This window comes from Chamaea fasciata, unplaced genomic scaffold, assembly GCF_029207755.1.
Source record: "Chamaea fasciata isolate MVZ Bird 193981 ecotype frontalis unplaced genomic scaffold, bChaFas1.0.hap1 SCAF_8, whole genome shotgun sequence".
NCBI lineage: Eukaryota > Metazoa > Chordata > Aves > Passeriformes > Sylviidae > Chamaea > Chamaea fasciata.
Window position 1 is genome coordinate 25,872,364 of NW_027094093.1, and position 23,281 is coordinate 25,895,644.

General features: G+C 39.9%; 1 protein-coding gene across 1 annotated transcript in view; it reads right to left on the minus strand.

Annotated features, from left to right (window-relative positions):
- Positions 1 to 23,281, minus strand: part of CNTNAP5 (contactin associated protein family member 5) — a 268,431-nt gene that overhangs the window by 17,335 nt on the left and 227,815 nt on the right. Inside the window, exons 18-20 of the mRNA XM_066190217.1 lie at positions 18,154 to 18,393; positions 16,612 to 16,836; positions 393 to 523 (exon numbers count right to left, since the gene is read on the minus strand). Coding sequence (XP_066046314.1) covers positions 393 to 523; positions 16,612 to 16,836; positions 18,154 to 18,393 — 596 coding nt within the window. The remainder of the gene's footprint in view (positions 1 to 392; positions 524 to 16,611; positions 16,837 to 18,153; positions 18,394 to 23,281) is intronic.

The following is a 23,281-nucleotide window of genomic DNA, read 5'->3' on the forward strand; positions in this document are numbered from 1 at the left end:
AGGGAAGGACCCCTCAATGGAAAACACCACCGTTGGGTACTCTTTGAATAGGGTCCAGATGGGCTTTGCTCAAAGCTATAGGGCTGTTCTGTTGCTGAATCAGTGTGAAACCTTTGCCTCCTGCCGGTGATCAGGCATTGAGATCAGGGAGTCTGATTCCCAGAATTCACAGAATCATACAATGGCTTGGGTTGGAAGGGACCTTAAAGATCATCATGTTCATCTTGATGTGCACAGGGACACCACCCACTGATAGCCCACGGTGTTCAGAGCCCCATCCCACCAGGCTGTGAACACTTCCAGAGATGGGAATCCACAACCTCTCTGGGCGACCAGTGCCAGTGTTTGTGGATTGAAGTGTTATTTAACACTCAACATAAGCCATGGCATACCTGAATGACAAGCTCTCTGCCTTCTCTGTTAATCTTCACATGGTGCAGCTCTCGGTTAGCAAAATTTCCAGAGTCAATGGTGAAAATGAGGAGCCCATCCTTACTCAGCTTGTATCGGACCTGTAAACTTCCTTAAAGGCAGAGCAAAATTGTATGTATAAAACTTGTGTCAGTGATGTGATATCATTCAACAACTTTACACAACAAATAATTCATTTTCTTTTTTATTGCTATGTAGTAACAAGGTTAGTAAGTCACGAAGAAGGTCGAAAGTTCAAGCTGTAATGAAAAGTGTGAAGAAAATGATGCACGGGCGGAGCTTTGCTTCCTACTGGGTTAACAAACTGCTATGGAAACACATAACTTAATGAGTAACTAAGTGTATCAAAGGCGAGTGTGTCTGTCTACAGGTCAGACATCCAGCACTGCCAGAAGCTGATCTACATCATCCTGTAAGGGAATACTTCCAGCAGAGGGCATGCAGGGTTTGCACTGCTCTACTAAACTAATAATGCTGGGTTTTTATCATTTCTCTTCATCCAGATATAACATGCAACACCGAAGAAAGTGACATCTGTAAGAATTATAACTTAATTTCAAACAGTTAAAGGCCTGTACTTCCATTATCATTTATAGGTAATGAAGAAGTACCTTTACTTCTAACATTTTTGAAGGAATTAATGTAATTCATATAAAAATGAATCCCAGAGATCGCATTCAATCTTGCTATCAAAAAAAAAGCATTGTGACTTCTGATAAATAACAGTACCATAACAAATCAGGATGCATGAGGAAACAAGGAATCCAGTATGAATTTTAATCCCTCAACAAATTACTACAGGGAATGTGTATAGTTGATAGATATAGATAGATATAGATGATATAGATAGATATAGATGACATAGACAGATACAGATAGATACAGATATAGACACACATGGAGCTACGTATGGCATAATCTAAAAGAAAAAGGATCTATTCTGGTAAAATCCTTCCAAGCATACTTTTCTGAGAATTAAGTAGCAGAAAGAAAAAAAAAATTTTTTTTGAACTCTTTGTGCTTTGGCAAAATTCATGGAACTATGGTACCATAGAGTTAAAAAAGCTTTTCTCATGCTATTTTTAACTGTCTCCAAAGAGAAAATGAATGCTGACAGCACCCCAACTCTGAAAAATGGTCTTGCATTTATTCCCTGTTCTGAAAATTGTCAGGAATTTTTCCACCTCTACACACCTCAGAGTGAAGCTGGTAGTCCTTCAAGATTGAATCCCTAGTCCAGTTAAGAAAATTCCCCCTCCTTTTCCCTTGCCAGGATGTTTTCCTCATAAGAGCTGTACTTAAAAAAAGAAAGTTTTACAAAATTCAGTGTATGAGCACTGACAATCTCTGGGATTTGTAGGACAGAAAAAAATCTTCCAAAATCAAGAAGGAAAATGAGAATGGACTACTAGGTTGAAGGCTTTTTAGGTGATTGAGAGGTCTGCTGGATCAGGAGAAATTTTGAAGTGAAAATAAAAAAGCAATAAAAGGCATTTAAATTCTCACACATAGCTGTGGACATTAGAGGGGAGTTTGTGAAGACATCAGGGTCAGTAAAAACTGCTAAATTATTCAGTGTGATATTACAGGTCCCAATTCAGCTGCCCCAAATCATCCTGCACAGCTCCCAGCCCTCATTGCATAGTGAGGGCAAGGAGGTGCTGTCTATCACCATGACTGCCATGCTCAAAGGTCCAAACCTAAATCACAATCACATTATCTGGTGCTGAACGAAAGATGCATCAGCAGGGATTAGCAGTGTAAACATCTTAGAAACACTTTAGAAATACATGAGAAAAGAAGCCCAAGTACAAAGGAAGTTCTTCAGATTTGCTGTGGGCAGTGAGAGAGCTGATAAAAAGTCGAAAGGTTGACTGACCCTGCATGCCACAGCCAAGATGACCATGCACAATAAGCTGGAACTAAAATACGACAGTCTAACAGACTGGGCCAAACTGAAAATCATGTCTCAGCAGAAACACTTTACAGGCTGCCTCTTACCTGGAGACTTTGGGATGTAAAGGGATGTAAAGGGATAAAAGGCAAAAAATGGAACAGGGCCTAGGTGTGTGTCTTGGTTTGGGAAGACAGGTATTTGCTAGGTAAAAGCTGGAGTTTCCTTTGGAATGGAGAGAGTAAAGCCCCTCCCCCCTCCCCCCCCCCCCCCCCCCCCCCCCCGTTTTTTAATTATAAATTTACAATCAGAGGCTTTTAGGCAAAGATTTGGGAAATAGGAATAGCAGCTTTTTATTAGTATGTATTACAAAGCAAACAAACAAACAAAAAAACAACTACCAAACAACTACAGCATTAATAACAAAAGAAAACAGTACCAAGAACCTTGAGGGCTTTGTTTCACAAAACCCAGGGCAGTTTGGTTTCGGTGTCCCTGCAGGATCCTCAGAGCACCAAGCTGAAACAGTGGAAAAGTCCCGGGCTGGTAGCTGGGATGGCAGGGTGTCCCGGCAGGCAGGGGCAGGATGTCCCGGCAGCGCAGGGGGTGCAGGGTCACGCTGTAGCAAGAGGAGCAGCGCCGAAGAAGCCGAAGGCGAGGCAGGGCCGGCCCAGCTACCGCGGGTGGCAGAGAAGGCTCAGGATTCAGGCCGAAGTGATGATAGTAGATTTCTCAGGACAGGCTTTTTTTGGCCACAGTGAAACTCTTTCAGCCAGCAACAGCCCAGCTGTTCTCTCTCCCCGAACGCCAAAAAAAAAAAAAACAGAACAGCCCGCAGCTGCCTCAAGCTCTTTTACCTGCGTTATCTTCTCCTTCCAACTTTGTCCACCTCTTTGTTTCAGCTAAGTACTCTCAAGTATCTGACACTTGGTCTCCTTGGTAACTTATGGGGAAAAAATTCTTTAGAGAAAGAAGAAACAAACCTAACCCCCAACAATGTGGTCTGTGACCTTAGTTCGTAAATGTGGAAAAAAAATTATCTGCTCTTTTTGAAGGCTATGAACACACATGTATATAAAATTATAATTGGTACTACTGTATGCAGGTGATCAACAGCAACCAGCACATCTGTGTTCAAAGGGAGCCAGCATGACATGCAGTCTATCCAGGCTCTCAGCTGCCGCAAACAGGGATTCATCCATTGATTTTGTCAGGGAAGCTCTGATTTTAAACCAGAAACCATCTGCTCCATTTTTTGGGAGACAATGGAGGAGGCTCTTGGCATCCATTAAGAATAGATCTTACTTTCTAAAATGGTGCGATTTCACCTTAAATCATGTAAAGAGATCTGTGAATGGCATTTTATTTTGTCAAACTGCTTTGAGTTCCAGCAGCAACTTTTCTTATGGACAGATGCTTCTCAAAACTATTGAATTCAAGTTGGCATCTTGCCTGGGGCCAAATTCGCATTAATATAAACCAGAAGTACATGGGCTCACCTTTCGAGGTGTTTTGAATTTTACCATTGTAGATGAGACCTTGCCTTGCATCAATACTAAAACTTCTGCGTTCAGATTAAAGAATAATTTTCCTGGCAGATTAAATTGCCATTTTATTATTTGACAAGCAAAATAAATGGATTTTTTAATTACAATTATTATTAAGAATTTTATTTTGTCCTCTGGATTTTGATTATCTGGTCCACTGACTTTCTCCATCACATCAGCCCAGTGTCAGTAACTGCAAATGGAAATCAGTGCATAAACCAGCTCTATTCTCCCTGTTCTCTATTTTGCATCATTTTTGCCTCACAAGAGGGGTTCACACTAATCATGAGCAGTGTAATTTCTGTCAGTCTTGTTGTAGTTATGCCTGTCATCCTCTTTTTAGCTTTCCATGTATGAGCATGCACACCTGGAGTGTCATAATGCTCATGCAATGCACAACCAGTTGTTTTGCTTCACTAATGTACATTGAATTACTTGGAGCAATTGTTATCAAGTCAATAAGGGAGAGAGAGAGAAAGGAAAGAAAGGTATCCTTCTTTTGGGCTTGGGCTGGAAAATTTTAGTGGGCACATTACCCCACCAGTATTAGGTAAGAGTAGATTCACACATGATTATTGCAGTTATCCATCCCCTTCAGCTTTGAATTCTGCCTCTAGAGCAGCCTGAGAGGGGGGCAGGCGTAGCCTAGCCACAGAGTTACTGAGCACAGCATGGCCTCTTTTCAGCACTTCCTGAGGAAATGACTCCATGTGAGCTGCCATGCTGCTGGGATGAGACCAGTGCCAGAGTCAAAGCTGGCTTGCTGCACACTGCTGTGGTTTTCAGTCTGCAACCTGCCATAATCCACAACAGTAGGGCTGAGTGTCATCCCCCTGGTGATATCAAACAGCTAAAAGCCATTTGAACAGGATTCTTGGGGGTTCCCTTGTCCAGAGGGATGTCCTGGGAAACCGAGACTAAAGGGCAGTATTTATGCCATCCCATGCTGGTGACTAAGTATGAGGTGGCTCTTCTGAAACAAAAGACTCCCAGGACACTCTTTCAATGATGATAGAGGCCAGCACTTTTACTTGCTAGAATAACACTAATGATCAGTGTCAGCATAACCAACCTCCAGGCAGGTACAGAAACAGCATGGTGCCTTCAAACTGCTTCTTTTTTTTTCTGAGGATAAGCTGCTGTAGCAGCTCTTATGTCTAGTGGTAATAAGGATACAAAACTGGTTAGAGATTTCAAAGCGTTCAGTCTGAAGAATAAAAAAAGTATTCCCAGACTGCACAGTATGAAGAAATAGCTTGGTCATGGTGTTACACATTCTATGTCCCAAACCTGTGCTGATTGAACATGTCAACAGGAGAGCTGCCTTTCTTTTGTCTGTGTCTACAGCAATGGCTCTGTGGAATGTCAGAAGCAATCTGTTGGCTTTGTGGCCTATTCCCACCAACTTTATATTCATTCTGGTCTGCCAAAGCTTGTGTTAAAAATCAGATAGTAATTTTGAAATCATCATCTAGAAAAGGGAAAATGTTACACAGAGAATTCTAGCTCAGGAGAAGACTCTTGTTTGAAAGACCTCAGCCAGTGCTAGCTATTTGGCAAAAAGATTACAGCAGTTTTGCAGAAAAGGGAAATGGATATCAGGAATTTCGTCTATAAATCCATCCTTCTTAAGTCAAATTCTTGTCACACATGTCACCAGGAACACAGGTCTTGTGTCATTTCATCTTGAAGGACCAAACAGCAGGGAAGGTAATGGCACCGGTTGGAGTTTGAGACTTCTCTGCAGGACCTTTATTTATGGCAACTGGTTTTAAATGAGCCCAAATTGAGCCCAACGACTCTTGCCAACTTCAACAGCACTTTTTAATGACTTAAACTGGCTGGAGCAGCTGGCAAGACATCTTGCTTTGCTCAGAGAGGCTGAGGTTAATTCAGGGAACACATGTGGGTGGCACGTGTAGAATGTACAAATTTATCACCATCGTGTAACATCAGTTACACACTTAAACCAGGACAGCTGACAACTCTGATTTGGGGAAAATGTGTATATATGAAATAGTGAAACACTGCATTAGATAAAAGGGCATTGAACTACCCCTGCATGTCTTATTGCCTCAGAGTTACCCAGAAAAGTGTTTAGGAGTAACGGAACTTCTTATACCTGTCTCAAATCAATGGTCACATTTGTTGGACTGCTAGATTTTATCTACATCACCACATACACCCTCCAGACTCACCCAAGCTACAGCTGAAAGAAATAATTAAGGAAAGCACAAATTAAACAAAGGGGGGAATATATTAGTGAGGTTACTGATGTTGCTATTATGAAAAAAAAAGTTAAATTAAAAAAATTAAATTATTTAGCTCGAAAGCCATTTGCAGCTCATGAGGTATAAATGTTTGTTCACTCCTGATTGCAGAACAACACAAGACACTTTTCAGTTGTCGCTACCACAAAATATATCTCTAGGAACTTGCACAGTTTCACTGTGGCAGTGTCCCTCTTCTTAGCCTAGCTATTTAAAAGAACCACCATTTTCTCAGTTAGGAGCAGCTGGCTTAGAAACATGTTCCTTAATTAGCAGCTTCTCCCCAGGGATATTTACTCAGTAAATTTACTCTCCACTGGAAGTGCTGCTGGTGATTTGAAGAACAGAGCCCATCTCTTCAGAGTCCAGTGGCATTTAACTAAGAAAGTACTTCCATTTTTTTAGGGGGTGACTCTTGCTGTTTGTTTTGCATGGAAAAAAACAAAGAAGAAAAACTGTTGAACATGTTTGCTTATATCACTACTCAGCTATTGCATTTGCTTAGACATTACTGTTACACAGGGTTTAAAAGAAAAATCTACCATTCTATTTTTTGCAGTCTCTTCTTGAAATTAAAAAAAAAATAAAATAAAAAGGAGGTTATTTGAACGCCTCTCACTCAAAGTTTGAGACATTCAGGACTCAAGGATCATATTCAGGCCATCCTATATTAAAAAAAATAGAAAAAAGAAAAACAACACTTTCTCTTCACCTTGCATTTCTTCAACTTAGAAAAAAACAAAAAAAACCAACAAAATAACCCAACAAAAACAAACAAACAAAAAACCCCAAACCAAACCAAACCAAACCAAACCAAAAAAAAAAAAAAACAAACAAAAAAACCCACACAGCAAAAGGAGCCTATCTGGAGGCCCATGACCTCAGTTCACTTTACAATCCTGCTAGACAGCTGGACCCAGATTGAGACTGTCACTTAAACATCAATAAATGTAGCTGGTTCCCTTACGTGACTGAGAAATGTGTTTAACCTTCACAGACATCTCATTCCTACCAGCTGCTAGTTGGCTGAACACAGACTGACCAGCAATTAACAAGAAATGGGCAGATGCTTCTTGCTTCAAAGGTAGAAAATATAGCAAAATCTAAAAAATGACCCAGAGGACCACAGTCAGAGAGCTCACGATGCCTATACTGAGTGGAATAAACACAGAGCTTATTCCAGTGATTTTAAGGGGACCATTATCTGAACAAAACAGCTTGTGTACATGGTGATGTGGCTGGGTCTAAAATGGGAATAGGACTAACCCATGGATGTGGGAAAATAATAAACACTTTCTCTCCAGTTCAGCTCATGGGTAAGCATACACAGTGGTATGTTTATTGCCCTGGAGGCAATAAACACAGCACTGCCACAATTTGGGATCTACCAGCTTGATGACTGCTGACAAATTGTCTTCTTTCTTTATGCCACAGTTTATCCATTGGTAAAATACATGAACATTCATCCACTGGAAAATTATATGAAAACTGTGAGGGAAGAGCAATTAAATAAGACACTATTAATGATTATCGTTATCTCTACCTTCCTAGGTATTTCTTTTTGGTGAAGAAGTGTTTACTCTTTCTTTTAAAGTGACACAACATTTACTATTTTTTTTCCCTGAAGGTGACTGAAGATAAAGATGAAGAAGAGAACTGATGGTTTCAGTTGCAGTCAAATCTCTCTGAAAGCATCTGCTTTCTGATGGCAAGATTTATTCTAGTAAATTTTAAACCAAACCTTTTCTACAGATTCTTTGGAATTTTAAAACACCTTTAATACAACTTTAGGACTCTTTGTTAACAAAGACTATCACAGAATCATAGAATGGTGTGGGTTGGAAAGGACCTAAAGATCACCTAGTTCCAACTTCCCTGTCATGGAGAGGGGCATGGGAAGGGACACCTTTCATTAGACCATGTTGCTCAAAGTCCTTTCCAACCTGGTCCTGTACACTTCCAGGGTTGGGCATCCACAACTTCTCTGGCCAACCCATTCCAAGACCTCAGCACCTGCACAGTGAATTTCTTCCTAACATCTAATCTAAACATACCCTCTTTCAGTTTGAAGCCATCCCCCCTCGCCCCATCATTCTTGTAACCTGTCCCTCTCCAGCTTTCTTGTAGTCCCCCTCTAAGTACTAGAAGGGCTCTGAGTCTCCTCAGAGCCTTCTCTTCTCCAGTCTGACCCCCAGCTCTCTCAGCCTCTCTCCACAGGAAAGGTGCTTCAGTCATCTGGTAATTTTTGTAGCCCTCTTCTGGACTGCTCCAATAAGACCATGTCCTTCTTATGCTGGGAGCCCAGAGCTGTTTGTGCTCCAGGTGGAATCTCATTACAGTGAAGCAGAGGGGGAGAATCCCCTCCCTTGACTTGCTGGCTATACTGCTTTGGATGCAGGGACCATGCATGGTCTGGTTGGCTTCCTAGCCTGTGAGATCACACTGCCAGGTCGTGTTGAGCTTCTCATTAACCAACACTCCCAATGTTTCCTCAGGGCTGGCCTCAAACCATTCTACATCCAGCCTACATGTGTGCTTGGGATTGCCCATAATCATGTTCAGGACCTTGCACTTCGCCTTGTTGAACTTCAGGACTAGAAGCCTCTGTGTCACACTCTTGGAAATAATACTCATATCTCTGCTCAGATCTCTCTTTCTGTCTTTAAACACACACTGGATGCCAATAGTCTGACATTCAGACATTCAGCAGGCCCTCTGGTTTACTCACCTTTGTATGAAGAAGAATCCCTCCAGGCTTCCATCTCCCTCTATACATTTTACCTTAGACACTCAGAGCAGCCAGGATGGCAGGCAGAGTTTTTGTTCTTTACCCAGTGAATGGAATATGAAGTATCATCCTATGAATTTTATTCCAAAAGTTTAACCTTGCTTTGCAAATTATGCAACATCATTAATGCTGTTAGAACAGCTCTTGGGAAAAAAAGACAGACCTGTTTTGATACCTTGAGAAAGTCAGCCCAGCCTGCCCTCAGAGATTCTGGCTCATATTTTCCATTTTTCTTAATATCTTTTAACCATTCTTCTTTCCATTTTGGCAGATGCCTGTTCAAGCAAGGACTTGTTTCATGCGAGCCTAACAAATAGCCATTATGTTCAGCAATGAGAATACAGATAAAAAGATGGTATGAACAGGAAAATAAGAAGCAACTTGAGCACTGCATGATGCCTGAGCAGGAGAGCGAGCAATAATCTTTTAGACAAAACTAGTGGAAAGTAATCATATGCTTCTTCTAAAACCTCCTTCTCATTCTTAACTCATAATAAAGGCAACACAGAACTTCGTGTATAAATGGCATTCTGAGGTTAATAATGCTTGTTTGTGTTGAGCTCTAGAAAAACTGCTTGGGTGGTCAGGAATCTCTGGGAAATTTCTGCTCCTCCAACCAGCAAGCCCTTCTAAGGATTGCTTATTTCATGGGTTATGCCAGTCTCTGTGAATGGAAAAATCAGATCCTTTAGTGAGTGACCTCCTGATTATAGCAACCTTTCAAGGGAGATATTTGAGTTTGGAACTAGCTGCAACCACTGGGATACAAAAAACTGACTCACGTTCTTAAGTCATCTACTGGGAAAAATTAGAGGAAGAATGAATAATTTACCTAGTAAAAATCCTTTTGCAAGAACCATATAATGGTAGCATTTTAATGACTTTTCTCTAGTTAAATATATGCTTATACACATAAACTTCCAGTAATTTACCTTCAAACGCATACTTTTGTGATTTTTCACAGAACCATGGAATGGCTGAGGATATAAGGGATCTCTGGAGGACATGCTGTCTATCCCTATCCCACTAAAAGGACCCTTCAAGTCAGCTGCCCAGGGCCATGTCCAGATAGCTTTTGAATACCTCCAAGGATGAAGACTCCACAATTCTCTAGGCATGATGTGCCAGTAGTCAGTCACCCTCACACTAAAAGTCTCATAATCAGATGAAACCTCATGTGTTTTGGTTTGTGCCCACTGCCTTCTGAGTGGCCTTGCAATGACATCTTCCAGTTCTCTCAGCATTTCTGGGTGCATCCCACCAGGGCCCATGGATTTATGTGTGTCCAGTTTGCTTAATGCCCATTCCTTGATCTGATCCTCTTTCACCAACTGTACACCTACCATGCTCCAGACTTTCCCCCCTGCAGTTCTTGAAGCCCACTGTCACTTGTAAAAACTAGGACATAAACACCCAATTTCACCCAGAAAGGCAAGATGATGTAGTCAGGGTAACTGATATGCTGTGGGAAAAATTAACATGTTAATAGGGATACCACATACAGGACAGAGGAGAAGATTTGTTTGGACCCAGACTCAGTCTTCCAAGTATTAGGCTCTCTGTTGTGTACAAACAGCTACACTGCTCCAAGGCAGCACTTAACTCAATGGTTCTGCTGGACTACAGTCCTTAGTACACAGCTCAGTCTGTCCACAACACAGATAATCTTAAATTAAAAGTAACTGAAAGTTGACACCTATCGATTTTCAAGGCTAAAACTTTCAATAAAAGGAGTTCTGAAATACCCTTCTTTCAGAAATACTGAAGAACATTTATATATATACGTGTGTGTGTGTGTGTGTGTGTGTGTGTGTGTGTATGTATACACATGTATACATATGTATATATATATACATATATATGGAGCATCTACTCAGACAGGATCCTCTGCCCTTCCTCTCATTCTTTTCAGGACAGTTCCAGGGAAATCCAAGAATAAAAATGACTTATCAGCTGAAACATGTGAACTAGGAACTCAAGTCTTCTGGGAGATAACACCTCCTCTAAGCCAATGGGAACACACATCTTCTTTCCAGCCGATTATCTGCAGCCAGTGGTCTGGAGTTTCATGCCAGACAGCAGTAAGTTCAAAGTCAGTCTGTATATCACCAGAGCACAGATCAATTATTCAGCCTGTTCAACCCTTCCTGCTCTACGTAATCCAATTACAGTTCCCTTGTTTTCCCTTGTGGGTCTCCAGAATATCTCTTGGCCCTCCAGTATGGCAAAATAATCTTCATGAGTACAAACATGTCCATGAATTCTGCTAATGAGACAGATCTTTCAGTTCTCTCCCCTTGGAAAGCGGAGATAGAGATCTGCCAGAGTCCTTGGCTGAATTTTATGGCAGCTTCTTCTTTCAAGTTAGTTTTGCACACTTAAAAATTTAAAGTGCCATATGCTAACACAAACATATGATAAAATTGGGTTTGGATGCCAAATCCACCTCTTTCCTCATAGATTTTTTAGTACTGGATTTGAAGTGAAAACTATAATCAGCATTCCTATTTTCTGTGAAGTCTGCTTACAGCAGGGAAACATCTAAGTGACCAATGTGATTTCTAACAACAGAAGTTTCTCTCTTTAGATAAATAAGCTGCCAGATCTCCTGCCATCCCCCAACCCTGCCTACTCATGGCACACCAAAGCCAGCTTCTCATTTAAGGGAACTGGGGAAAATTTCTTTTATATTCATCATTACTGATCAAACTGTCTCTGATCCCTTACTCAGAAAATAACGTAAGAATTCAAGGGCCAACTACGACAGTTGCCTGCAGTTATATTTAGAAGACATATCGGCTATCTGCCACATAATGGCTGTGAACCAGAGCTAGACTGGGAAAATCCTCAGTCACTCACAGTTGCTTGTCTCGTCCACAAAGCTGTCTCCTACACTACCCAACATGACTTTCTTTCCTGCTCCTGATCTGTTAAAAGTAACTATACCTGAACCTTGTCACCATTTCCCACTTCAGTCACATAAACTGTGCAGGTTGTTCAATGCCTGCTGCAAGTCTGTAAGGCACCAGGTGTTCTCAAAAGAGAAGACAACTGCACAAGCAGTAGAGTAGTTGAGAGGGCCTTTCTGAAGCAGTAGGTTAACGTCCCAAAATTAAGACAGGAAGGAAAGTAAGGAAAGTAAGTAAGGAAAAAGAACCAGAATAATCACCCCTGAAGTCCATCTAAGGCCTATTTCCCCGTTTTAGTTTTGACCCATTAAACTTCAGTGTACAGTGTGAACAGGATCAAAAGACTCCTTGCCTCAAAGACGGAACTGGATTTTTTGCATCTCTTTTCCACTGAGTGAGAAAAGCTTTGCTCATTGGAGATGCAGCTCAACATACTTGAGGGCAAAAACAATAGGAGAATTTACACGCTTTCATTAGAAAGGCTGTTTCTGACTTAGAGACAGGAGGAGATTACAGGAGATAATGAGTTTATAGGCAAAAATGAATCAGTAGCTTCTCAATGACATTATTTGCTTTTTTTTTTGGAGTGTTAACAGCTTACCTCTGTTACACATTGTGATTTCTTTTCCTATTCACTTCAAATATCAGCTGATTTCAAGACTTTATAGGTCAGGGAAGTGGAGCTGATACAAGTCTGTATGTAATACTGTATGCCGAGGACCAGAGACTTAAAGATTACTTAAGATGTTTTCATTTGTACTGCTGTTTTCAACTGTGCCTTTTTCCTTGTATTTAATCTTTCCTATGCAAAATCAGAATCTTGCTTTCCAAAAGAAATGGAGAACACAGCTCAGTGTGATGGCGATAGATGCTGGAAGGTGGAAAAAAAGGACTCAGAATGTTTAATTTCTTATGAGATTAGATAACAAATACAGATACTTTTTCCATCACTCTAGCATAGCTTGAGATTCTATCTCTCTTCTTTGATGCTAGCTATCTGTTTCTTTTCTAGATTAGGAATCATATTGTTTCCATGGAGAAAGCCAACAAAACTAAGAATCAAAGATCTGTGAAAACATTTTCTAGACAATATATTTCATCATATTCATATCCCATTTGATTATTTGCAGGGGGGTAGGAAAATGAAGAAAGAAGAAATAAAGTTTATTTCAATATTCTTTCTTTTAACATTTTTCTCTCCTATCACTTATTACCTTTAGGGAGCAAGGCAAAGATAATATTTGAAAGGTACTGGTAACTTTGTGAAAAAAATTGTGTAATTGCAAAAATGTACAGTGAAAAGCTAGCTTGAGAAAGAAAAAAAACCTCTCTTAGTAGTATCTTCCCATGATATGGATAGTTTCTGTGAATTGACACACTGAGAAGACTAATTAGAGATGTTTATCCATTTTCTGTAGCTTAGTAACGGGCACTATAATTTGAAATTTCTACTGAAAGAGATATTAAAAATGCCAATCATTACAGTACTGCTAACCTCTTGGATCTGGGACCAATGGGACTACATGAGCTTTACATGCACACCCATCTATACATGTGTGTATATGTATGTATATATACACATACCCATCTATATACAATACATACACATATATATGAAGCTGTAATTTAAAAATCCATTAAAGATTGGAGAAGAAAGGAAGATGCTCTTACATGCATACAATTTTCAAATCACACATATGATTACAAAGCATCAGCATTAACTAATGGAGGAAACAATCCCTAAGTCATCTTTAAAACCATCAGCTTTTGAAACCTTACCTATAAACTTCCAGGACATGAGCCATTTGTAAGAACAAACTCTGTGGTATGGAATAAGTTATATAGGTGGGAACTGCTTCTAGAAGTATTTCATATATATATAAAAATTTTCTGAAATCAATAGGTTTTAGGAAATATTTCACACCTGATTGAGTTAGACCATAGCTGCCTATACAAGGTCACTTTCATATACGCCCATTTAGTATAATCTAACTATGAATAATCCTTGCAAACAGTTTCACTTCTTTAATGTCAAATATTTAATATGAGAAGTCAGAAGTAGGAAAAACATTCTTCTCAGAGTTAATTTTATTAACCAATAATTTGCCTAATTATTTTGTGGATAATAGAAAAGAGGAATAACAGAATACGTGAGTAGTAGCTTCAAAAATAGTTACAAAAGGTTAAGTATTAAATTATACATAGGCTGTTCCCACATATTTTTTTAATAAGTGGAAAGGGACTTGAGATTATGGGAAGGAGTATTACTGCTCACCTCCAAAGTGAGAACGCCCATTCCCATTTCTCCAGGAGCCTAACCTTTATTTAACCAATCAGCTATCCAGCAGGGACCTGCTTATGTCCTACTATACACTGTCAGACTCAGCGAGATTCCTTGAAAGTGAGCCAATAAGAGAGAAGGAATCACACTCACTGTTAATGCTACAAAGGACATTGATATTCATAGTCCAGTAACTTTATGGCAAGCATAAACCTCTTGGAGGAAGAAAGAGTAACATATCTGAACACTATTTTCATTGGAATAATTTCAATTCCAACAAGACTAAAAAGTAAAAGGACATGAAATCTAATGAATTATTCCATTTGGGACAAAAGGCAGAGACTATACATGACTGAAATTACTGTCTTGTAAAAATGTCACAGAAGCATGCACTCAGTAATCCTGAAGGCGACTTTCAGGAGTTAACAAAGTTCAGCTAGTTATCTTAATCACTCTTTGCATATAGTGCTACACTTCATAGTCCAGAATTTTGGAGCCTGACATCTCACCAACCCTCTAAACAACCATATTAAAAGAGGTGCAGATCTGAGAAAAGCACCATTGTTTGTACTGCCTGACTGTGCCAAGACCTGCTCCACCTGATTTCCACATGTACTGAGAGTGCCTGTCTCCATCCAAGTCAAAGCCAAAATCTGCAGATACTGCAGCTGACAAAATTGAAGGTCATTTTCATTTTTGCAAGCTCTGGTCCTGCTGAGCTGCTACAGGGCATCATGTCTTGATCCCAACCCCTTCCACAAGCACTATTAGAGACCCCCTTCTAGAGCTCCACAATTATAGGTTGCTTATATTGTATTCCATCAATAAAAGTCAATTGACTCATGTTTCTAAGGTCATTTCAGACTACTCTGGCAGCAATAAAGGTGATTTGAATGGATATTACATTGTGATTAACTTTAGGGCTATTTCCAATTGCCTGAGTGGCATCAAGAGACCTGAGTGTAACTGAGAAGCAGATTCCAAGGTTTTACCTCAGCAGGGGCTAACCTCCATCACCCTGGAGCTACACACTAGAATATTTATACATCTGAAAATCATGAACACTTGTCTACAGGAGCGAATTAGAGATGTAAATCTGGGACTGGACAGGAGAGGGTTAGGATCACCTCAGTCGTCCCACCTCCCTGCCAAAACTTCACTTGGAGTAGATCCATTCAGGCAGTCCCTATTCCAGTTGCCTCTCCGAAGGATTAGGGTGCCAATCCACTATCCCAAGCCAACCTCAATGCTGACATAACCAAGAGAGAAACTACTGACAACTCCAGAGGGAGAAAAAGACTTTTTGTTGGTTTTTTTTTTCCTTCTTTTTTAAGGAAAACAAAAAAAACCAAAAAACAAAAAAACAACAACAAAAAAAAAAAACAAACAAGCAAACAAAAAAAAACCAAAAAACAAAAAACAAAAAAAAACAAAAAAAAAACAAAAAAAAAACAAAACAAAAAACAAAAAACAAAAAAAACCCAAAAAAACCCCAAAAAAACCCAAAAAAACAAAAACAAACAAACAAACAAACAAAAAACCCACAAGAAAACCCCCCAAAACCCCCAAAACAAACTTCAGTGGTTTTATTTGATGGTACTTAAAATCTTAGTTATTTTGGAATTTTCAAGGCTTCAGAGTGGTCTGGGTCATTTCAACCACATCACATTAACTTCCTATTGTTCTGCCACAGGCTACTGACTCACCAGTAAGCTTACTCATCACTTCCAGTGCTCCAGTGCCTGACAACTCTTGAAAAATTCAGATTTCCCCATTCATCTAGGATGATGTTTGTTTGGACTGAGTTTTCTAAAAGCATAGCAAGGACTCAGAAGCCAGAGTTTTACTGAGAAGACAAAGGTCCATGCCCCGAAAATCTTTAACATTTTCAAAAAGTACTCACATCAAGTATCTTTGAACAGGAAAGGGATTTACACCTCATGTTTTGGTCAATTAACTTAGAAAACTTTGACATATTCTGACTTTAATATTCAGACAAAATGGCCTTATTTCATTGAAACAATGCAGTGAGGAGCAATACTTGTGCCAAGACAGAAGGCAAAGGATAAAATTATAGTCTATTTCTCCACCAAGCGCTCTTATACGTACATGGTATTTCTCATTCCCTTATCTTGGTGGCCTAATGGATCTCACTATGGAATAAATAGCAAGGAATTACTACTGTACAACCTTGCCAAATGGAAGTCAAAGCACATTTTAAGCCCCAACAACATGATTACTCAAAAACTGATGCAAGTGTAGCACTGAATGCCAAATAAAGGGACATAAAGAAGAATTATGGCCATTCCATGAACTGAACACCATGAAGTTGATAAAGTTGAAGACACAGAAATGAACTTAAATCAGTGCAGAACTCTATACTATTCTCCCTCAAAAAACCCACAAACAAATAAACAAACAAGCAAAAACACCCAAAAACTTCCCAGAGTTACACTGGTCTGCCTTGGGTAGCAAATCAAGATTTCTTACCATTCTTGGAGAGAATCACAGCCAAATATTCATGAAAGTAGGTGTTGATGTACAGCAGAAGGCTTGGAGTGTGTGCCGTGAGAAAGCTGAATGCAATATTCTCCTTGGACACAACAGCATCCACATAAATGGCAGAGCTTGAGGTGCTTGCATTCTTCGTGACAGGATAAGGTTCTTGGAAAGTATAGGTAACAGAAGTGCCGGCTTCAAATAATGCAGAAACCTCTGAAAGCGTATATAAACCAAAGGGATTATTTCAGCAACTGCATTTTCAGATCTCCCAGGCAGGAATGGACAAGAAGTAACTGCCTCAGAAGTAGAACACTGCAAAACACCCTTGATCCAGCTGACATCACCCTTCCTTCGCTTGTGTAAGAGTGTGTCCTTCCTTACAGATTGTTTGTCCAGCACAGAGAAAAACAGTGTATGGAGAATAAATTTCAACTATTTCAGTGCTGGAATCAGAATTCCACAAGATGGAACAGCCCAAATGCCTGTCAGCCAAATAAATGCTTTGTTCACCATCTTCTGACAGTGACATGTAAGACAATATTCTCTGTCTTGCCCTCACAATAGAATTGTTCTTTCCAGTCTCATTTTTAAAGAAATTTATTATGAAAGCAACACATTGACCAAAGACAGTCAGTAAGGAAAGCTGTCTTTGGGAGCATCAAATAAAGAGAAACATTTACCTGTGCATCCTCAGATCCTTAGAACTCATGCTTCTGTTTTCATTAAACAACAAGGTTAATTTACACCATCAGATGATGCAGCCCACTTAGCAAACCTGTTGCATTTGTGAGGTGCGGGACAGCTATAGAAATTAAAAATTCACACTGCATCTTGCTGTTACTGAGCAGTGATTTTGTTGGTTCCAAAAAGCATGTTCTCTAAATTAGATGTTCCATATTTGCCCTGCTTTTTACTGGTGTTGACAGCATCTCCTATAAGCCACCAGAAAGGTTCAGTGAGGACACATTCACCAAAGACTGAACCATGCAAATCAGTTTTCTCCTGAATACTTCATGCCTATTTTAAAAATTTCTTAACGTTTGGATGGGTTGTCGCAGGAATGAGAAAAAAACTCCATAAAAATACTACCTTTTTTTGTCACATCAATGCTCTAAAACTTTGTAAAGAAAAGCCTTCAGGATTTGTTAAGGTGAACAAAATAGGATGGGGTTTAAAAACCAAGCATCCTAAACATTCAGACATGGTCAAACAGCTGCTATAAAAATTTCAGCCCTATTTCCTAACGTCTGGGGAGAGTTACATGCAATGGAATTCACGAACCATAGTGGGATATAGTGGTAAACTTTATTAGCACAACTAACACCATTTTAATTTCTGAGGCCACTACAGAAGTCAACCAAAATCTGTTAGAGCCTGCTTAAGATAAACATGTAGGAACACTGAAGGGACAGCTCATAATAGAACATCTTGAGATGTGGGGGACATGAAGCTGACAGGGCTGAAACGCTGCTGTAATTCAGAGTCACTGCACAAACCACTGAAATCCTGGGATCAAAGCTTGCTGCCTACCTTCCTTGCAGAAAGGTCCTTCATAGGCTGAGTTGGTACAGTCACAGAAGTAACCATTATATTTTTCCACACATTTTCCTCCATTATGGCACAGATTCCCATAACTGCTGCAATGTCCTGGGCACCCAGGTTTAACACCAGGTGTCATTTTAGCTCTCTCCTCGAGGTCAAGTTTCTGTCCATTTAAATGCAGAGATCGAATACAGCCCAAAAAGCCCTTCTGTCTGGAAGCTGTTCCCCCTGGGAAAGAGAGAAAAATGCACTCATTGGTGAGTCTGCACAGTAATCAAAGCCATGAAGTTCAATCCTGAGGTACAAACAGGAATTCACATATTTTAAAAAATATATCAATGCATACAGTGGCAAAAGACGACAGATGGACAGCCCTGGAAACTAAAGCCCTAGAAAGCTGTATGTGTCACTTTCTTTTTGTCATTCTTCTCCTTTTTGGCTTATCTACTGCCCTGTCTGGCATTGAAACCGCAAATTCATTTAGGAGAAGGATTAGCCTCTTTATCTTATGTCTGCATATCACCAAATACATGAGAAAACCAAACTGAAAATGTTGGGGTTTTGTTGTTTTTTTCCTATTTGTTGCCATAGTACAAACAACACCCTAACCCCACCAGCAGGAGAGTTACACATGCTGATGAGTCCAGATAGCAGGGATGAATCATGTTCAGCACAAGCCTGCTGGCTGAAGGGAGATGACTTGAGTCTGAATTTATGCATGGCTGCCCAGCCTGATGTGTTACATGTCAACGGCTGTTGTAGGCCTGAAACATGAGTTCAGTTCACAGGCATGTTATTTATTACAATGGTTAAACATAATTGCATTTCTTTCTGAAGACCAGACCTATATGCAAAAGGGCAGTTCAGTCTCTACAAGCTAACTAGTTTCGTATCTGTCAAATGAAACTGCTAACAGTGCTACAGTGAAGGCACTTCTCCATAAGAGGTAATCTCTGAGAATGATAATAATGATGATTGTTGAGGTTCTCTATGAAAATATAACCATTTTTCTTATCATACACTTTTTTTTTGACAGTTGCCAATGTTTTGCTTTTGAAGATACTGCAATTTTGATTGCTGCTAGGAAATCTAATTCTGGTTCAGGAGTTATCAGCATTTGCAGACTCTTAAAAGCTAGCTTTATTGGTGATTCTCCCGCAAAAGTAGTATGAAAGAAGTTATTTTTCTTCTGTAGAAGTTGTCTCTGTTTCATAGTGTATGACTTAAGAGATTTCATCACTTGATAAGCCCTAGCAGAAGAGCATTTGTTTTTTTTTCCATAAATTAATTAAAGCAAGACTTCTGCAAACCGAGGAGAATGTAGCAACAGTCTGAAAAGGCCTGGTGTTCTACTACACCATTCTGTCATACTTCCTGGAACACTAATAACAGAAATACTGGATGTGAATTAAAGTAATTGAACTATAGATAGTATGCATGAGACACATTTATATCATGCTCATTTTATGACGCCTTTCTCAGAGAAATAAATATCTTCAAGTTCCTCTTTAGTCAGCTATTTTTTTTTTCAGGTGAGTAAATGTTAGCTCATTTATTTTAAAGGCCCTCTGAGGACAAGAATCAGGCTTTCTGCATTTGATGCACTGCACACACAATCCTTTTGTTTGAAGATTTTGTCCCAAAACAAAACATACCATACAGATTTTTCAGTAAAGTCCATGTAAGTAGAAATGGGATTTCTCCCTTTAAGGCTACTGGTTACTCTGTTTTCTTTTGCATTGGAGGCCACCACAAATACTACAAGGATGAATAACTGTTTCCTTGCCTCTTCTCTGCACACACACAAATCCCCGCTATAACATACAAAAATGAGTAAAAACTATTGCTAACTGTTCTACCGATGTCAAGTTTATTGCACTCCTCATATTCTTATTGCTCTCTAAAGCACTTTGGAAAGCCATGTAAAGTTTCTCACTCTTCTCCTCTTCTATTTTCTGGAGAGTGGAGAGCTTAACACGGACCAGCTATGTGATCCTAGATACACACAGCATTGATTAAGCAAATCTATTGCTTATTTGGGCAGTTTTCTCCAACTGACTAGACCTAATCTTCATTTATATTCCCACGAAACAGAGGAAAAACTGAAAACAAACACACAAAACTCTTCCCCAAATTAGGCTTTGCAGATTATTCCAACTCCAATAGGAGCCTGGTGGACTACAGACTTTAATGGATGAGACCTAAATGTTTTATTCAGGAAAAGAGATTTTAGGGTAAGTCTGAGGACCATGAACACCAAGGTTAAGGCTGTACTTTGCTGACTGGAGGTGACCGTCAAATGGGCCTAGCTGTTTTCAGCAAGGTGTTTATGCAGCTGAGTTTTTGTGAGGAGACTTTGGAAATAGAAGAGAGAGTCTGAGAGGAGGGGAGAAGAAGCTCACAACTGAGCACTCACAGCATAGCTTGGTGACACAACTGGCTAAGTGATTAACATTCTAACAGTGAGTTGGGGATCTGTTTAAAAAAAACAAAAACAAAGGACTTTTTGTCAGTAGAAACTGGATTACAGAGGCTGACAAAAAGTATTAGAAGCATTTGTGTAACTGATACAAAGAAAAGGAAAGGGCAGAGAAGTATAGGAATCATAATCAGGAGTAGGAGAGCCTGCTGTGGTGTTCCTCAGAAGACCTTGAAGTCACACTTTTTAGTCTCAAGCTGAAGAATCTACAAAGCATACAGGATACACAAAGAGTTAGGCATTAATTCCTCCTCTTGGCCTCCAAGGTGTCTACAAATGCTTTTAAAACCAACAGCAGTAAATAAACATCTTTTCCTTCTATTCTTCTCTCTGTCTCCAGAGAAAGTTTCTCAGATGTTGAGTTTCTCTGGGTTTTGTGGCCTTTGAACTGTCTACACCAGACAGAGGAGATTCACCCAAGGATTCATGCCTTGCTTACTTCCTCGCAAGACAAAACCAGGAACCCAAACACTCAGCTTTGCTGATTTCCCAAATGTACCAAACAAATAGCACAAAAACTTCTGACCAAAGCTTTGTACATCAGATTACTTTCTCAGGATCTTTATTTTGCTTCTCTGATGTTACCAGTCTGAGTTCAAATCCGATTCTCAAAGTGGTCTGGGAGGACAGTTATTCCCATCCCCATGATGGGAGTCTTACGCTCATGCTTTCACTTTCATCTCAGACCACACCACAAGAGGAGACAATGACACAACTACTCCAGGACCACAGGGAGAGCTGCACTATACGAAACCATGTCACACATACTGAGTGCTGAAAACGACTGTCCATTGAAAGGAACGGGTTTTGCTTTCCCCTTCTGAGCAAGTAATCTGCTGAATTGGCTTGTTACTGGACAGTTTGGTGCAGTTGATATTACTCAGCCTAGTTTGGGGTTTGGGGTTTGTTCCTTCTACTGTGCTTTTTACAAATTTACAAAAGAAATCTGGCCAGGTGCAAGGATATCCATGGTCTGGCAGGATTATAATGCACCCAGAAGCAGTTAGATACCCTAGACCCACTAAAAGAAAGTGAGCAATGGTTTTCTAACTCCTTTCTAACTGCATTAAAATCCAAGCTTCTTTGAGTGCAGTGGCAATGCAAAGTCATTTTTCTCTTCCACTTCACAGACACACAGAGCTATCTCAAAAGTCTGCCACACACAGTCATTAAGGCTGGAAACCCCTTAATCACTGTCAGTATGCAGAACGCTGCAGAGACAAATATGCTGTGGATTATAGGGGGAGTAGAGAATAATATTATGTGCTGCTGCTTCTTTCCTTTTTACAATGGCGTTTATACATTTATTTTTCAGATGGGTTAAAACTCTCTCTGCATGGCTGAGGTATTAAATCAGTAGCTTTTTATTGTGCGATTCAAATGAGACTTTCAGTAGAGACAAACTATATCACATCTGTGTATTGCTGGACTCCTGCTACCTGTCCCTGGAGCACCCAGGGACAAATAGTGCCAGAATCAGAAGGCTACCCAGGTTTCCAACTTATCTGACAGCTCTCAGGAAAACTTAGCAAGTCACAGAAAATTTTGGCCTTCAATATGGCAGAGTTAAGGCCTGAAAAAGCACTCCCAAAATCTTTTTTTTTTTTCTGTCCTTTTTGTTCATGGTTCAGTAAAAGTGTGGATGGACAACAGAATGCAACATATTTATTGCACACTGAGAACTTTTCACCTCTTGGCTGAAATAAATACCTATATCCTAGAGTTTTCTGTAAACACTCACTACAGTTAGAGTACAATCAGTTGGAAGTCCCTGCTGGAATCAGCTACTCCAACCTGTTCCTTAAAGTGTAGCTACATTTAGATGAGGTACAAATTCACTTCTCCACCAAAACCAATGGGACCTTTTTGGCAGAGCTGCTCCTCATCCACTCAGTCCCCAGCTTGTGGGGATGCTGTTCTGTGGCAGGTGCAGGACTTTGTTTTTGCTCACAAGGGCTCCTCTTGGCACATTGCTCTGGTGAGGTCCTTAACTACCTCATCTTCATGTGTCATCACATGAAGATCACATCACAATCCATCAATTATGTCACTTTAAAATCACCATGAAATTCACACAGGTAACCTGTTTATTTTGCTGAGGCTGAGCAGCAAGCTTCCAGGCAAATTCTGCTTTTCAGGTGTGAGATGGTAAGCAGTTGTTATATATATGACATATCTAATAGATGACCAATGATAAACCCACAGTATTTAGTCCTTCAGAAAGAAACAAACAAAAAATCACAAAGTCTATAAACAGTCACTAAATCTCTAATTTTCTTACTGGAAACAGTATGTTGGCTAAGTTTCTCTGATGTTTCTAAGGTGTCTGGCAGCCCAAGCATGCTGCCTCCAGGCCTGGCTTCCCAGAGAACATTTTCTTGGGATCAACGTAGTATTTGAAAAACAAATGACTAGCATCATGCTTCATACCAGAAAACAGAAACCTTGCACTATGACAGTCTTAAGCCTCCCTTCTGTGAGCTCTCCTCTACAGCTGAGTCTAACAGAGATCATTTTAGGTATAAATGAATAACTGTGTGGGAATGACTCCTGACATTGATGCAGCCATGTCTATTTATTAACAGATTAATTCTTTATATTCAGTGCCCACTAATTATTGCAGAAATACACAATAAA